The sequence below is a fragment of the Crocodylus porosus genome, unplaced genomic scaffold, assembly GCF_001723895.1.
Source record: "Crocodylus porosus isolate Cpor-Errol unplaced genomic scaffold, CroPor_comp1, whole genome shotgun sequence".
NCBI lineage: Eukaryota > Metazoa > Chordata > Crocodylia > Crocodylidae > Crocodylus > Crocodylus porosus.
In genome coordinates, this window is record NW_017728939.1 from 3028315 (window position 1) to 3044379 (window position 16065).

Genomic DNA, 16065 nt, shown 5'->3' on the forward strand with positions numbered 1-16065 from the left:
CTCCAGCTGTGGCCTGACCAGTGCCGCATAGAGGGGGAATATCACCTCCTTGGACCTGCTCGAGATGCATCTGTGGATGCATGCCAAGGTGTGGTTGGCCTTCCTTACTGCCTCTCCACACTGCCGGCCCATGTTCATCTTGGAGTCAAGTTAAAGGAACGGCCTGAACTCACTTAATGGAGGAGCCCCCGAGACAAGGTCTCACCTAAACACTAGAATTAAAAGCAGCATCCACTGAAAAAGTGTATGTGGGAGGGGCCGAATTGCTAGGGACAGGTCTCCCAGCATGGGGTAGATGAGAAGGTATTTCTTCACAGCACGCATGACACTGTCTCTAAACACAGGGCTTGGAGCTATCACTCCCATCGCACTAACCCAGGGTGGACCCTGATGAGGCCGGCTGCCTTCTGACAGGCCCTGCCCCATGCCCCCACACCCATGCACTAGTGAAACACATCACCTGCTGGCTGGAAGCCTACAGGCAAACCTGAATCCTGTGGCTAGGGGCAGCCGGAGACAGGTCTGAGCCCTAGTAACAAGCGTACTGGACGGCCAGGAGAAGTTAAGCGTCTTGAGGAACATCCCTCTGTGTTACTGACCAGGACACTGGAACAAGCAGAGACTCCACGCGTGCCACCCTCTTTGCCCCATGGATGCTTGTGCAGATCCTGATGAGTTAAAGCACCTCCCGCAACCTAGGATGGACAGAGCACCTCCCACACACCTTGTTAACCAGCCACCTACCTGCGCATTTGGTCCTGCTTATGAGGGGCGGCCCCGGCTTGCCAGTCCCTCCCTCGCCTGGACGAGTGAGCAGCACACTGATCTCATACTCCGTGTCGGGATCCAGATGCCACAGCTTGTAGGTCTGCATGTTGACGGCGTGGACCTCTGACCAGGGCCCTGACGTCATGCGGTACTCAATCTCCTTGCGCACAATGGGACCATCGCCAATGATGGAGTTGGTGTTGAGCTGGATGATCAGGTAGGTGGAGCCAGCTCGAAGCAGCTGTGGGGGAGCAATGGGCGTCGGAGGCTCTGGGGAAGGACAGAGAAGGTGAATGGCGCATCTCCCTCCCTACTGAGCCAAGCGCCGGTCCTGCACCACCACCATCAACTGCGCTGTATGGCTGGTGCTGTGTTAGGACTTGGGAAATCCAGGGTCTAGGTTCTGCTGCAGGCTCCCTGTGTAGCCTTAAGTAAATCAGTGAACTTCCCTGAGCCCAGTTCCCCATGTTGAATCTCTCCCACTTATGACATGTCTTGTCTGCTTGAGCTCTGACTGCCCTGGGGTCAACAGCGCCTCTTGCTAGGTGTGTGTACAGCACCCAGTGCAATGGGGCTCCAATCCTTTCTATAGTATAGACACGTTCAAATCCTCCTTTTCCTCATTTGTCTACCAGGATCCTGGCTTGAGAAGGACGACTGGGTCAGCCTCAGCGTCCTCTCAGTGCAGAGCAGTTCCACTGACTTTGCCACAGAGCTCCACCTTTTCAAACAAGGGCAGACTCTAGCCTACGGGCAGGCAAAGCCCGGTCCATGGGCCACACCGGGCTCTCAGAGGACTCCATTTCTCAGAAGCTCCTGCCCACATCGCCGCAGCCAGTTTCCGTGGGGACCCCCAGTGGCAGTGCCAAGGCAGCGTGGGGCCAGGGTTTCCATGGAGACCAGCCCCAGCAGCACTGGTAGGGCATAAGCCTGGGCAGGGTGAGCTTTGGGGCTGGGATCTTGTGGCAGTGACAGCGGGGTCCAAAGCCGGGGCAGAGCTGCAATCCACTGCCCACATGTCCCAGGTGGGGGGCATGCAGGCAGCGGATCGGGGCTGTGTCCCAACTCCAAACCACACTGTCACCACTGCCAGATCCCAGTCCCAGCACAGCTCCCTGCCCAGCTGTGTGCCCTGCCAGTGCTGCTGGGACTGGTCTCCATGGAAACTCTGGCCCTACACTGTCAGGGTACCACAGCTGCTGGGATCTCCATGGAAACCAGTCATAGCAACGTAGGCAGGGGTTACTGAGAAATGGAGTCCAGCCACCACCAGCTGGATCCACCATTTTGCCCACCCCTGCTCCAGCCCATGATCTAGCAACCCTGGCACACACAAATTTCTCTTCATAGGCAACTCTGCCCTTGGCCTGCGGGTCAAATTCTGACCTCAGTTGCAGGACGCTGCAAAGGACAGATGCAACTGAGAGTATAATCTGGTCTTGAACAAACCAGACAAGCAAAGAGAACGTACCCCTAAAACTAAGACATTTGCTGTACTTCCCCCAACACACACACTCGCTCTCTCTCGCTCCCTCCCATCTCTCCCCCTTACACACACACACAGACACGCACACACACAGTTCCGCTCTCTCTCACTCCCTCCCCTCTCCCTGCAAAGGTTTTTACAATGCAGAGCACAACAGCTCCACTGACCAAACCTTAATTGTACAAAGCAGGCTGCGAAGGTGCTGTGAAGCTCCATCAAAATTAATTAGCACCTAACTATGACCATCAAAATAAATGAACAAAGTCCCTGTGGGGAGGCACCTCCCTTCTTTGTTTTTTTTTCCCAAATAGTCTGCATTGGCTGACACACAGACACTGATAAGTGCAAACTAGTGCTATCCCACTACCTTAACAAAGACTACCGTGCCTCTGAATCCACCAACGGATGGCACGCTGAGCTTATGGAGCTCAATGCTACCAGGTAGAAAGTGCCTGCACATAGATGCATAGATGGTGAATCATAGATGTTAGGGTCTGGAAGGGACCTTACAAGATCATCAGGTCCAGCCGGGGCAGAGCTGTACAAGGAAAGGAACAATGTATATTGAAAGAAAGAATCTCCAGTTAAATCAATATTTTTTAAATGCCCAAGAGTTTTTGCAGGACTATGAACATTTATAGATCAGGGCACAACCTAACACTTATCAATTATGAGTCAGGAAGGAATTGCTTTAAGAAGCGAGTTTTCCTGCTCGTGCCTCTGAAGCGCCTGGTATGAGCAAGTGTCAGAGACAAGACACTGCACACACCGGACCTCAGGTCTGATCCTGCCTGCTGCTTCCTAAGTCGTTACATGCTAAAAACATGAGGCACTGCTACTGTGCTCTGCTGAATGGTTGCCACAACCTACCTCACAGTCAGCTGCATTTCTACAGCAAAGACTCCTGCAATATGAACCAATAATCACTCAAATCTACAATAAGGCTCCTAGTGACTTCACGAGCATCACATAGCACTGGGATGAAACAATGAGTCAGTCTAAATCAGGGGTGGGCAAAATGCGGCCCAGGGGCCAGATGTGGCCCGCCAAGCCATTCTATCCAGCCCGTGGGGCCCCTAAAAAATTTAGAAAATTAATTAAATCTGCCCTGGGCTGCCTGTCATGCAGCCCTCGATGGCTTGCTGAAACTCAGTAAGCGGCCCTCTGCCCAAATTAATTGCCCGTCCCTGGTCTAAATCAATGAGGAGTCCTGATCAGAGGGAAGACCTTCAGCATAGGTTCAGTCATCCCACATCCAGTGGACTAAACTCACTCCCTCTGAAGTCAGTGAGACATCTCAAGTCTGGTTTTCAGAGGTGCCTTTTCACCAGCCCCCACCATTTCCAAGCACACCCAACACCTCCTGTCCTTCCCTTCCTCACACCAGCTCACCTGCTCTTCTCCTATCACATCTTGCCCCAGCCCATCAGCTTCCCCTTCCCCACCATCACACTTGTCCCTGCTCTTCCCTCCAGCCTCCTGTCAAGCTCCCTGCCTCTGCTCGCACACGCATCTAAGCTGGAGCAGGGCTACAAGCCAACACAGTACAGCCTGAGGCCTGCCGCAGGGAGAGGACTGAGGAAGAGACAGCACCTCCCCTCACCCAATGAACCATCTTTGTTTAGTATCTACAGTTGTTAGCAATGGCTAGGTGTGTCAAAGATACAGCCCCCACAGGCCAAATCTGGCCTGGGGATCCTTATTATCCAGCCTGCAGTGCTACTCACAGGTCTTGGACTGAACCCACACACCACATTCAGTATGCGTCAGACCAGCCCCACAAGCTGGAATGGGCCAGACCCCACACACACAGCTGGTCTGGCACATGTGCTGCATGGACCCGATCTAGCACACCCTACGCAGGGAACCTGTGCTGGTCCAGCCCCATATTCTGGATCCAATCACAGGGATGGTCTGCAGGGACTGGATTAGTCTGATACCACTGAACTAACTCATCAGGAGAGCTCAAAGCAAGGCTTGCAGCATTCTTCCCATTTTAAAGATAGGGAAAACTGAGCTACAAGCAGAGACAGCGACTTGCCCAAGGTTATCCAGCAGGCCAGCGGCAAAACTGGATACAAAACCCAGTCTCTAAAGTTCCAGTCTGGTGCTCTAACCAACAAGTGGGAGTCAAGCCTCTAGATTCACCAACAATTCCCTGTGTAATTTGAAGCAAGGTTTTTCTGTCTCTGTGCCCCAGTTCCCCCATCTGTACCACAGGGATGGGGCCAGCGGTCAAGATTTGTGGTGCAATCTTCAGCTGAAGGGCCCTCCCATAGCATAAAGAAGCATCACCCTCACCTTTCACAATCAGCTCTGCAAAGTTGGAGACACCAGAGCCCCGGACAGATTGGGTGACGCAGCGGTAGAGGTCCTGCTCTGCCTTGGAGACCTCGTCCAACTGGAAGGTAGCCAGGAACCTCCTATGGCTGATGTGCTTCACCGAGGCAGCTGGGACAACTGCTCCATTCTGCCTCTGCTGGCCAACGAGATGATGTTACGTTGGGAGGAAGCTCTTCCATGCCGGCTCTGTGAAGCTCCCCATAATGGCCAAGTAGCAATGTGGGATCTCCTTTGCATCTAACAGTACCCACCCCACCCGTTTTCCCCACTGTGTTCTCCCTCAAGGCCCTGTCTGTCAAGCCTTCCAGCCCTCAGTGCTGCTCTCTATACAGTTAGATGGTGGTAATGTGGAGCAGCATGGGAATGGCAGCACAATGCCAAATGCTAATGCCCCACTGGGATGTGGGGAACGGGTGGCGAGTAGGAGATTACAGCAGCCCATGTCTTCCGTTGCTGCTTAGGGGTCCAGTCTCATCACCCTTAGTTTGGTAAAACTCCTGCCAACCTCAATGGGAACATCGCCCAGAAGAGCCCCTGAGGTAGGCCAGGGTAAGGTAGGCCAGTGGGGTCATCTCTCTATCCTCCATCAACTGTTCTCTAGTGGAAAGGGGCCTGAGGGAACCTCTGATGTGACACAGAGGGTCGGGGAGGGGAGGAGTGTTAAAGTGCCTTCCCCTCCTCCGCTCGTTTCCACCAGCCCCCACACCAGTGCCTTCAAATGGACCGGGAGTGCCACCTCTCTGGGTAGTACTGATGAGGCAGTCAGCACCAGCACCCTGGCTTTGCAATCAGGGCTCTGCACAGAAGAGTTGGGAATGAGGTGACGCCATCTCAGGGAGTCCCACACACAGGGAGAAAGACAGCAAAACCAGGCAGCCCCCCCGGTCTGGTCCAGTCACCTGCATGAGGAACCTCTCGGCTTCCGATGCCTTCCCAGCTGCCACACACTGGAAGGTAGCGTTCTGCCCGGCATTGACCTCCACATCGCCCAAGCGGGAGAAATGAGGCGCTTTGGCTGCAAAGGTACAGAAACAAACAATCCCACTGGATTCCACAGGTGCACCCCGCCAGATCTACACTACGGTGGGCTTGCCCCTCGCTTCCCCCTGTACATGGCCGTGGGACAGAGCAGAGCGCTGGATCCCAGGAGCACACGGCCACGCCAGATTATGGCTCTGCAGTGGAGCACAGCTACAAAACATGCCATTTTCTTGTTCAGGGTTAATGGCTGTAGCAGGAGCTGACTTAAATGGTATTAATCCAAATTCTTTGCATTTAGGAAGGGTAGGTTAGAAGCAATCCACTTCAGTGACAGTCAGGAAGGAAGCTGCCACATGGCACAATTAGACAAGCCCATTATGAGGAGGATTTTCTCCTTCCTCTTAGCATCATATATTGATGACTGCAGGCTGTAGGGTACTGGGCGTCATGGAATGAAGGCTGTGACCTTGTCTGTAAATTCTCACTGTCTTATTCTATGGAGCAACTGCTCCACTGCCAAAACAGACTGTATGGGAGGAACCTGCTCAGAAGCAGAAGCAGCCATGAAGGAGGCAGCAGGGAAGACTCTGATATGAAAGGCTCAGAAGCTCCCTGACAGTTCAACTCGCCAGCCACAGAGAAGGACTCTCCTGACTAGCACCACATTCCTGCAATGCCCTCCTTCCCTATCATTAATGCTGCAGAGCTTACTGGCTTGGTCTAGCAGAAACACTATTTAGGGAAAGGACTCAGGGGCACATTGGTAACCATGCCCTGAACCCAATTTGTCCCGTCTGCCAGGATGTTAGCTACCTCCCAGAGGCTATCCCCAGTCAACTGACCTTTCCCTTGCTACCAGAACTGTCCTTTTCAAAGGCATGTCATCTAGGCCTGTGCTCATCTAAGTTTACAGACATGAGCAGAAGCAGAAACAGCTATGGGGTGTATCATTCAAGGGAGATTCACATAAGCCCCTGCAGTATCATCCACCCAACCACTGAGCCCATGAGCTGAGAACTCCTGAAAACAAGCCCCTAGGATCCCACAGGAAGGTACATAACTGAACTTCACTGATCATATCTACAGTGAGTGGTGTCCATTCAGCAGGGGTAGGGCTCAGTGCGACCCTGGCTGCCTTGAGCCCCTTGTCACTGGCCCCCAGTGATCACAGCTACATGATGGGGGCACTGGTCTATTCCCCAAGGTGAGATGGGAGGGGTGGGGATTGGGACTCATAGCTTTCCTGCCTGGTGCTAGGCACTAGCCTGCACTCCGCACCCTCTCTGGCCCTGTGCAGCACTAACCATTAAGTCATGTTCTTTACCTACCCAGCACCACCCTGCCCAGTGACAGCATCTCTCCCAACCTGCCAAAAATCAGTGCTGTTCCCCTGCATGGCCGTCTCCGGTCCTATTCACCAGGCTGGTGACTCCCAGTTCCTGATACTCCAAGTTTATGCTGTCTGTAGGAGGCTGTCCCTTCACCCTCACCCCCACCCCAACACCCTGCTGACATATAAGGTCCTGACAGCCATCTCTCATCCAACCCCAGCCACATTAGCTGGTGTGCCCCCTTGGCTCTGCTCTGACAGGAGAGTATGAATGCCGTCAGGCACCACAGTAGCCAGTTAACACTGAGTCCCATCAAACCCCTCATTACAAGGACGTTAATTGGCAGTGTGAGGACTTCCCATGACAGCATGGCAGGCCAGACGGCTGGACCCTGTCAGGAAGGCAGCTGCAGCCAGGTCTCCATCTTACTTACAGCAGGGATAATTCAAGACCAAAATGTCATCCAAGCCAAGGTATCCTCTACGTTCGCTGGAGATCACCGCCTCAAACTGGACCTGAGAACAACCAGACACATACCTGTTACTTAATTCTATGCTGGAATGACATACCACCATCCTCTGGTACAGGGAGGATGACACCAGCAAAGGAAGAGCCCGGAAATCTTTCACAATGGGCCCAGAACTTACGGTGTTGGCCTATTTACATAACGTCCTGGTCCCAGTCCCCAAAACTGACCACCCCAAACACCGGCTGGGTGCGAGACTCCAGGGCTGGATTCAGATGCTGCAGCTCGGGCTCATCTCTAGTCTGTATCACACTCTTTAAGGCAAGGAATCCTAGGCCACTCTCTGGCTTAACAGTTGTTCATGTTTTTTGCAGTCCTTTCTCGCCTGGGTTCCCGCTACTATGGAAAGCTGAGGAGCTAACACCCAGAAAAAGACATGTTGTGCTTGTACATGCAGCCCCAACCAGCAGCTGGATGTGCTACAACTCCAAGTGAAAGCACACTCCCATGAGGTTCCCCAGCTCCACCTGGGGCACTGAGAGGTTTATGTAGACACCACCCCCATACTTTTCCAATCAGCTCTCCAGAAGCCTAGCACTGGGGGTTGCCATCAGCAGAGCTGAGGATGGCAGACATGCAACAGAAACGCTGGGAATGAGGGACATCAGCAGAGCAATAGAGGAGCAGCCCACAACTGAAGGCTGGGATGGTAGAGCACTAGGACTGCTTGCTGCATGATGGAGCCCCTAGACCTGGAACAGGAAGCTGAGTCACCAACCAGGCATTTTCCATCCGGACTAGCAGCCCTAGCCCTACACTCCTTCCTCATGTGGGTAGCTGAAGTTGTATTAGTAAGGGCTCAGGACCAGGCCCCAGAATATCAGGCTATGTTGTGGCTCAGTCACTGCTTGAATGCACTGTCCCTTGGTATCCCCCTGGGCTCACTTTTTATTTTCCAGGCCTTGAACCACTCTATAGCATCATCTCCCATTGTCACTCACCTGGTATTCGTTGGGCCAAAACATGCTGACAGCCAGCTCTGCCTGATGCCACTGGCGCCCATGGGAGCCAGACACGTTCCAAACCATGCTGCCCAGTGGGCCACCATTGACTTTCACATAGACATTGAGGGAGCCTGGGCTGTGGCCATCCCGGCTGTACATGAAGTAGCTGAACTGGAGGCAGTGAGTATCATTCTCGCTCAGTGACTGGAAGAGGATGTGAGCTTTCTGCCCTGGCGCGTGCTGAGAGGAGTTGACCATGAGGTAGGAACCTGCAAGAAAGAGGCAGGAGAATAAAGACAGTCCCTTGGCTCAAGAGGATGTGTGCACGTCAGGTACCCTGCCCTCCTTGTCTAGCCATCCGAGTCAAGCCACACTGCTGCTTGGCACCTTCCCATGAGGACATCCTTACCTCTCTCTTGCACCACTCCATTACCTTGACCCACAGCTCATGCAGGGACATAAAAATGCTCTATTCAGTCTCTGTCCGCCTTAGGATCTAAATCTCTTCCACAAAATATTGAGCTTTGCCATTCCTAGCTTTGCCTGGACCACTGCCTTCAAGATGGCAAGTCAGAGCTGTATAGAGACCTCGTTTTCCTATTTGCTGGCTGAACTGAGAACAAAGGGAAGAAAAATCCCTTTTCGGGTAAAGCAAAACATTTTGTTCAACTTGAAACATTTCATTTCATTTTTAGATTTTCAACCCTTTTTCTAATACCATTTTTAAAACTGAGTTTCAGCAAATTTCAAAACAAAAGCACCCACTGAAAAGAAAAGCTGAACTGCTTTGTTTTGAAAGGAAATGTGTCAACTTTTCCACAAAATACCCCCAAAACTTCTGACTTCTTTTTTCAGCTGGACTGTTCTCCAAATTCGGTCTGAACTCTCAAATAGCTTTGTTTCACTCAAAACTGTATTTTTCAGCTAAGAAATTCTTCCTCCACAAATTTTTGCCCAGCTCTAGCCAGAGTCTAGAGATAATCTCTCCATCTCCCCTATCATGCTTCCTTTTACATCTGTGGCAGCCTTCCAATTTCCAAGTCTCCTCCAGAGTCACTCCTCCCAGGACTCCTCCTTTCCTTACTCTCTTCTCTTGTTAGCTGCCCCTTCCTAGGCATGAACAGCTCTCCATGGCATAGTCTTTACTTGACATGTCTCCCTTAGACTGAACGCTTTGGGGCAGAGTATGAAAACACCAGATAACAGATCAGTTGGTGATAGCCAGCTGCTTGAACCCCTGAGGTCTCAAAACCTCTAGAGGGCAAGCCCCTTAGACAGCCTGCTGTAGACGAAAAAAGGATGTTGACTGCAGGGGTGAGAAAGCAGGAAGTGACCAGTTTCCCTGTCGGTAACAGCAGTTAACTCAAATAGAGTTTTTCATTTTTTGCCTTCAAAGCCCTTCCCAAAGGAGATGAGTAACACTTCCTCACTGCAAACCAATGAAGGGAAGAAAACCCAGGTCTAACTCCGGACCTCACCTACGCTTGGCTGCCTGCACAGCCACAACTTCAGCAGCCGGCAGCCATCGGCCACCGCCAGGAAGCTGCTGGAGTGCACTCACAGCCACACGGTCCCCAGTGGCTCCGCTGCAGCAGCCATGCCAACAAGGTGGAGGGCACCCTGAAAAGGCCCCGGGTGCTCAGGGGCCCGCGGCAACTGGCAGAAGGCACGGACATCTTGACATGTACCCTCTGCTGGCTGCTAACTGGTGGCAGAGACCTTCTTTCAATTAGAAAGGTGTTGCTCACTCTGCCAGCCAAAAGAAGGGGGTCAGCTGCCACATGAGCGCCCTGAACATAAATACACACAAAAAATACAGTTTGTTTTTCAACCAACAGTGTGGTGAGGCAATAGCAACTGTTAGCCCCTATGGCTTCACGTCCAGGGAGGACACCAGGCTGATACAGGGACCAATTCACCCCCACCACACCCCTCGTGAAGCCACTTGCACCAGGACAAGAAGGGTCCACCTGGCACCACCAGGTACGCCGCTATGGTGAATTGGGGCCAGCATCAAGTGCGCTTGCTCCACCTGGGAAAAGATAAGGTGAGGGCTGATGGATGAGCCAGCAGGCAGCACAGGTAAGTGCTATTTTTGCAACCCTCTCCCTCCCATGTGATTGATGTGCTTCCTTCAGCTAAATGGGCTCCTCCTGGCAAATCATCATTATCGAGCTCTCTGTCATCTCCCAGGGTTAACAAGCAGCCAGTTTGCCTGGGAAAGCTGCTCAGACAGTGACTGATGTTCTGCCGAGTTATTAGCTGGGGCAGAGAACCTGTTAAGTTGGTTCCTTGTCCCCCTTCTCAGCCACAATGTCACCCGACAGCCGCTCAGCCTGCAAGGAGAGATTACTGCCGACGGAAGGGACTTAGCCTCTCATGTCGAGAAGAGGATTAAAGAACACGCCTGGTAGCTGCCGGCACCTCGGATACTGGCGGCACAAAGAAGGAAGGCTGCAGGAGGGGCCAGGCCCTGCCAGCGTCTGGGGGTGCTGCTCTGCCACGCAGAGACGCACGTCATACAGACAGGGAATAGGGAGGAAAAACCCCGGCCTCTCCATGCCACAGCTCCCCCAGCACAGTGCTGACTCCTCTGCAGGCTGTGGCCATGGCTGGGGAGGATGGCAGAGAGATCTTCACAGCAGATCCTCCTGAAAGGAGACAACGGGAGCCTCTGAAGAAGCTGAAAAGCCGTCTTTGACACTGATCTCCCTGCAGCCTGGGACAAGATGTTTAAGCCACCTTGTCTCAGTTTCCCCATCTCGGCTCCCCAAACTACCAGCAGCAGTCCAGGGCTTCATGAATGGCCGAAGAGAACAGGAACCCTGCAACCCTAGCCCTGGAAAATCCCCACCTGTAGGTGACTGCACAGAGCTAAAGCGGGCCAGGGGCCCCTCGGATTTACCTGAGGGGCCACCCCAACAGCCAGCGTCATCAGACTGCACCTGCTACCAAGAGGTCCTTGCTCAGGCTGCCCAGCTCGCAGCTTGGCATGGCAGGCAGTCTCTTTTGGACAAGCAGGGGGGCTGCTGAGCAAGAGCAGGACATGCAGAGGGGCAGTGGGCACAGCGACTGCGCCTGTGGTCCTGACCAGTGCTTTCACAGATAGCCCCCTTCGCACAGCAGTCGGCTTCCTCAGTGTCAGGCGCCTGGAGTTGCATGAGCCACACAGCTGTTCAAGACCTCACACTCACCATCGTGATGGCTCAGGCCCATCAACAAGCCACTTCCATTAAACCTTCCCCATCCTTACAGGGCTGGGGACACAAGGCCTGAAGCACTGAAGGGCCTCCCTCTTGGGAAGGGGATGCACCAAGCTGCATCAAACCTGGGACCCTCTCTCTGCCATAGGGTCTAAGCCGAAGGGGTACGATCAGGAGACAGGGGGTCGGGAACACCTCATGAATAAAGAGGTGGGAGCATTGGGAAAGCCTGAGAACCTGTGATCTAAAGTCAGAGGATGAAAACAGCCTTCCCAGAGCTCTCCTGCTGAGGATTGAGCCTATGCCTTTCCCTGGAAAGGACAGCCCATTTCACAGCCCAGGTTCCCAGCTGACGGGCAGGCTGCACTGGCTGTTAGGAACAGAAGAGTCCCCATGATCCAGCCTGCCACAAGCTGGGGTCCCGTATGCTGTTGGCTGCTGCACTGATTTTCTCCTTGGACCTCTCACACCCCTCTCCGTCTTCTTTTCACCCTATTTTTTGCAGGATTGTTTTCCTTCCCTGCTTCTCCATCCACACTTTCATTGCTGGATTCCTCCCCCTACCCCTGAGCACAGCCCAGCCCAAGTTATCTGCCAGGTCCTGTGGGACTTTCACAGCCACTACGGCAATATCAGAGTGGCTTTGATCTGAAGGGAATGAGATCTCCTGGGTATCCAGAGCCAGAATCCTTGGCCTGGGGCAGGAGCGTATACCAAAAGGTTATGGGACTGTACCTGATCTTGACAGCCCCCTAAGGGCAGTGTAGTCAAGTGGTTAGAGGAGGCCTGCAAGTCCAAACTTGTACCCACCTCACTCTAATAGTACGGACTCACAAAGCCCCTCCCGGTGGCACTGATTCCATTACAACACCCCAAGGGATCCTGAGAAACATTGGCTACCCCCCAAGTAATTTCTCTGGTACCCTCTGGTCACAAGGTTGAAATAACAGCCTGAGGCTGCAGCTGCGGCTGTGGCTGCAGGGACCATGCAGGTGCATGGAAGCAGGTGGCATGTTATGGATGCATAGGCACAAGTTTTTCACCCTACAGGCCTGCACGTCACGTTGGGCCACACCCTCAATGAGAGGCAGCGGCAGAGATGGGCAAGGGATGCACAGGACTGGAATAGCAGGGGAGATGCATGACAGGGGAGCAGCGCTGGGGAAACAGGTGGCTCTAATTTCTCTCTCCTTGTGCGGACTCTGGCTGGTAACATACGGCTTCCCCAAGGCTGGCAAGGGCCTCAGGGGACCCGTTCCCTTGCAGCAGCAGAGGGAGGGGATGGGGAGAAGGGAGCAACCCTCCATGCTGGAGGACCAAGGGACAGGACAGGCAGGAGGCAGAGGCAGCAGGTCCTGCTCCCAGCTCCTGCCCCACTATCTCATCACTCCCTGGCTGGACTGTCATGAGATTAAAGGAGATCAGAAGGGGCCCACTGGCAGAAATGGAACAAGCAGGGCAGGGTTACGTGGGGTCACTGCCATCATAATCAGAGTACCAGAGCCTATCACGGCAACCCAGATCACATGGATTGTTATTGAGATGCACACACACAAGCATGCACACACACAAGCATGCACGCACACCCCAAGTGTAGAACCCAGGAGTCCTCGCAGCAGGCTTCCCCCCTATATACCACATGGGTGCAGGGTCAGATACAACCCCTTGAGTGCGGTACAGCGACACGGCTAGGACTGGGCCTGCAGGTAGTGTTTTGACACCCAGAGCTTTTGGATCCTACCCCAGAACATACCCTACAAGAGTTGAGGGGAGGATATGCAGCAAGAAAAAGTCAAGGCGATTGCTGGAGGGTCCTGTGCTCTGGCCAGGAGAGGACGCTAGGACAGGTAAAAGAGTTACAGGAGAACAAGGCAGCCAGACAGGGAAACAGGCCCTCTGGGAGGGCTGGACAGCTAGGAAAGGACAAGATCTTTTGGGGTGGTTCACACTGATGTTTGCAGGAGGGTCTGAGGACGGGCAAGGGCTCAAAATGACTGTAAGGAGGGGAAAAGGGAGGTTCTGCACCCGAGAAGCACGGAACAGGCCCTGGGCAGAGGTAAGGGAGTAGGCTCATTCACTGAAACAGGCCCCAACTTTGGACAGCTACATAGCAACAGCTGGGGGAAAACTAGTGTCCTGGCTCCAGCTCTCCTAGAATACAGAAGACTGCGACAAGGGGGTTGGGTCATGTGATTCATCTACACGCGAGTCCTGCACTGCAAAGGGGGCTCACCTGTGCTCTTTCCAGAGCTTGCGCTGCTCCTCTCGGGACAACCTCACTACCCACATGTGGATGCACATGCATGTACTGCCACGTGAGTGGCTCTATCTGGGAAACCCTGCGCTGGCACTCAGGCCCTGCAGCAATTTAGAGACAGAGCTAACCACCAGATCCCAAAGCCCCAAAGATGAAGAAGCTGGGAGGACCCTTGAGCCATCTGCAGGCCCCTTAGCATCCTCCCTCTTCCTCTCCTGGCAGCCCAGGCTTAGCACTTTCTCCAGGATCTCTATAAACCAGGCTGTGGTAATTGCTTACATCTCACCAGAGACTTGCTAGCTGTTTTCCTTTAATGCTCACTGCTGTGGCTGCATCAGTACCGCTATCCCCGTCTGGATTTGAACCATTTAATTTCTATTTCCATTGCCTCGTATCATTTAGCACACAGTTGCCGCTGATTTTAAAACTGTGCTCAGCAGGCAGTTATGCAGGGAGCATGTTCATAGACAGTTAGCTTAACGAACACCACATCGCAACTCCTGGGCTGTACAGGAAGCCTAGCCAGCTCCCTAATCACACTCAGCACACCTTCCTTCCCCAAGTCTTCCAGAACTTGACAGACTAGTCACGCTGTGTACCCTTCCTACCCGCCACCTGGGATGGGGTCAGCAGCAAAGAAACCAGGGGTCCTGACACCCGGTCCTTCTCATCTATTCCCTACATTCAACTCCCCAAGTTAGAAGCAGAACTAAGGAATTCTGATTTTCAGCCTTTTGTGTTATACCCCTGAACACACACACATGCACAGTGGAGAGTCCAGGAGTCCTGGCAGCATGCTTCCCCCCTACATACCACATAGGGACAGGGTCATGCAGAAGCCCCTGGAGCATGGTACGGTGACGTGGCTAGGACTGAGTCTACCGTTAGCGTTCCAGCAACCAGGGCCTTTGGAGTCCCAGACCTGCTCTGCTCCCCTTGCACACAGCAAGAGCTAGGGACACAGCACAATGAAGAAAATGAGACTGTTAATACTCCTTTCATTTTAATAATGCCAGATGCTGTAAGTAACCATGGCAAGCCATTTATTTAAATCTGCCATTGTTTTCTTGACAGTAGCCCTTTAATTATTAATAGCTTTTACCACTGTTTAATTTAAATGAATCCACATTACTCTCTTCTTAGAAGTCTTGCTGGGCTACAGAGTAATGAAATGGCAAGTGCACATGTGGGGCAGTGCTCTCGTTTGGAGGAATTCAGATCTCCCCAAGAGTGTGTTATAGGCCCTGTATTCCTAGCAGCTCATGAAGATTGTCTTGCAGCTCAGATGGCAAGGACCTGAGTTTCGGGGCCAGAAAGACCAGGGCTCTGTCCTGTGTAAGCCAGGAGGTGCCATATATCTGTGACAAGGATGCTTGTTCTCGATTTAGTTAGAATAACATGGAGCCATTTTCCTCTGTGATTCAGCAGCTGCTTGGAGGCTTGTGAATAAAACTCTGCCCACCAACCAACATAGCATGGGACGGGCCCAGGGAACAGGGCAAGGGAAGGGAGGGCAAGGCAGGGACAGGAGGGTGGAGTGGTGGGGGGCTACATTTGCCAAAGAAAATTGTCAGGGACACAGCTACCCTTAGAAACTGTACCGCCTTGGCTCTGGAATGAGCCCCCCTTGGCACAAATTCTTCAGTAAAACCATCTTACTCACTCTCTAACACACATACACAGGAGCAAGACCTAGAGCTTGCCCCCTACTAGTCCTCAAAACATCCCGAACCTCAGAGTGGTTGAGCCGCACAGCAGTGGATCTCCCCGACAGGCAGCAGCAGGTGCCTTGTCCCTACTCTGAGCAGCCACTAAAAGACATTATGAATTCCTAAACACAAAAAGCCAGTTCCTCAGCTGGTATAAATCATGGATTTCATAGATATCATAGACATAAGGGCTGGAAGAGACCTCAGAAGATCATTAAGTCCAGCCCCCTGCCTCAGTGTAACTCCATGAAATCAATGCAACTCCATGAATCCAACACAGTTTCATCACTTTACACCAGCTGATAATCTGGCCTACTGACATGTAACCCACCCATGGCTCACTCCCTTCCACCAACCCAAAGAAAAGCTTAATTTATCCCCATATTTAGGGGGATGGGGAAACCAAGGCACAGGGGGCAATAATGGATCTAGTAAGCAGAAAAGAGACTTTTAAGGCAGGCTCTCCTACTTAACCACTGGGCCATACTGCCTCTTAGCAAGCAGTGCCCACTGCCCC

The 16065-nt window shown here is 52.8% G+C and overlaps 1 protein-coding gene across 3 annotated transcripts in view; it reads right to left on the reverse strand.

Moving 5' to 3' along the window:
- The window catches only part of PTPRU (protein tyrosine phosphatase, receptor type U), a 205984-nt gene that overhangs the window by 157874 nt on the left and 32045 nt on the right, over window positions 1-16065 (reverse strand). For 2 of the 3 annotated variants that reach the window (XM_019547654.1, XM_019547651.1), the window contains exons 2-6: window positions 8377-8648; window positions 7343-7424; window positions 5497-5612; window positions 4556-4733; window positions 745-1038 (exon numbers count right to left, since the gene is read on the reverse strand). In XM_019547654.1, the coding sequence (XP_019403199.1) occupies window positions 745-1038; window positions 4556-4733; window positions 5497-5612; window positions 7343-7424; window positions 8377-8648 (942 nt within the window). The remainder of the gene's footprint in view (window positions 1-744; window positions 1039-4555; window positions 4734-5496; window positions 5613-7342; window positions 7425-8376; window positions 8649-16065) is intronic. The other variant, XM_019547652.1, reaches the window with a different exon arrangement.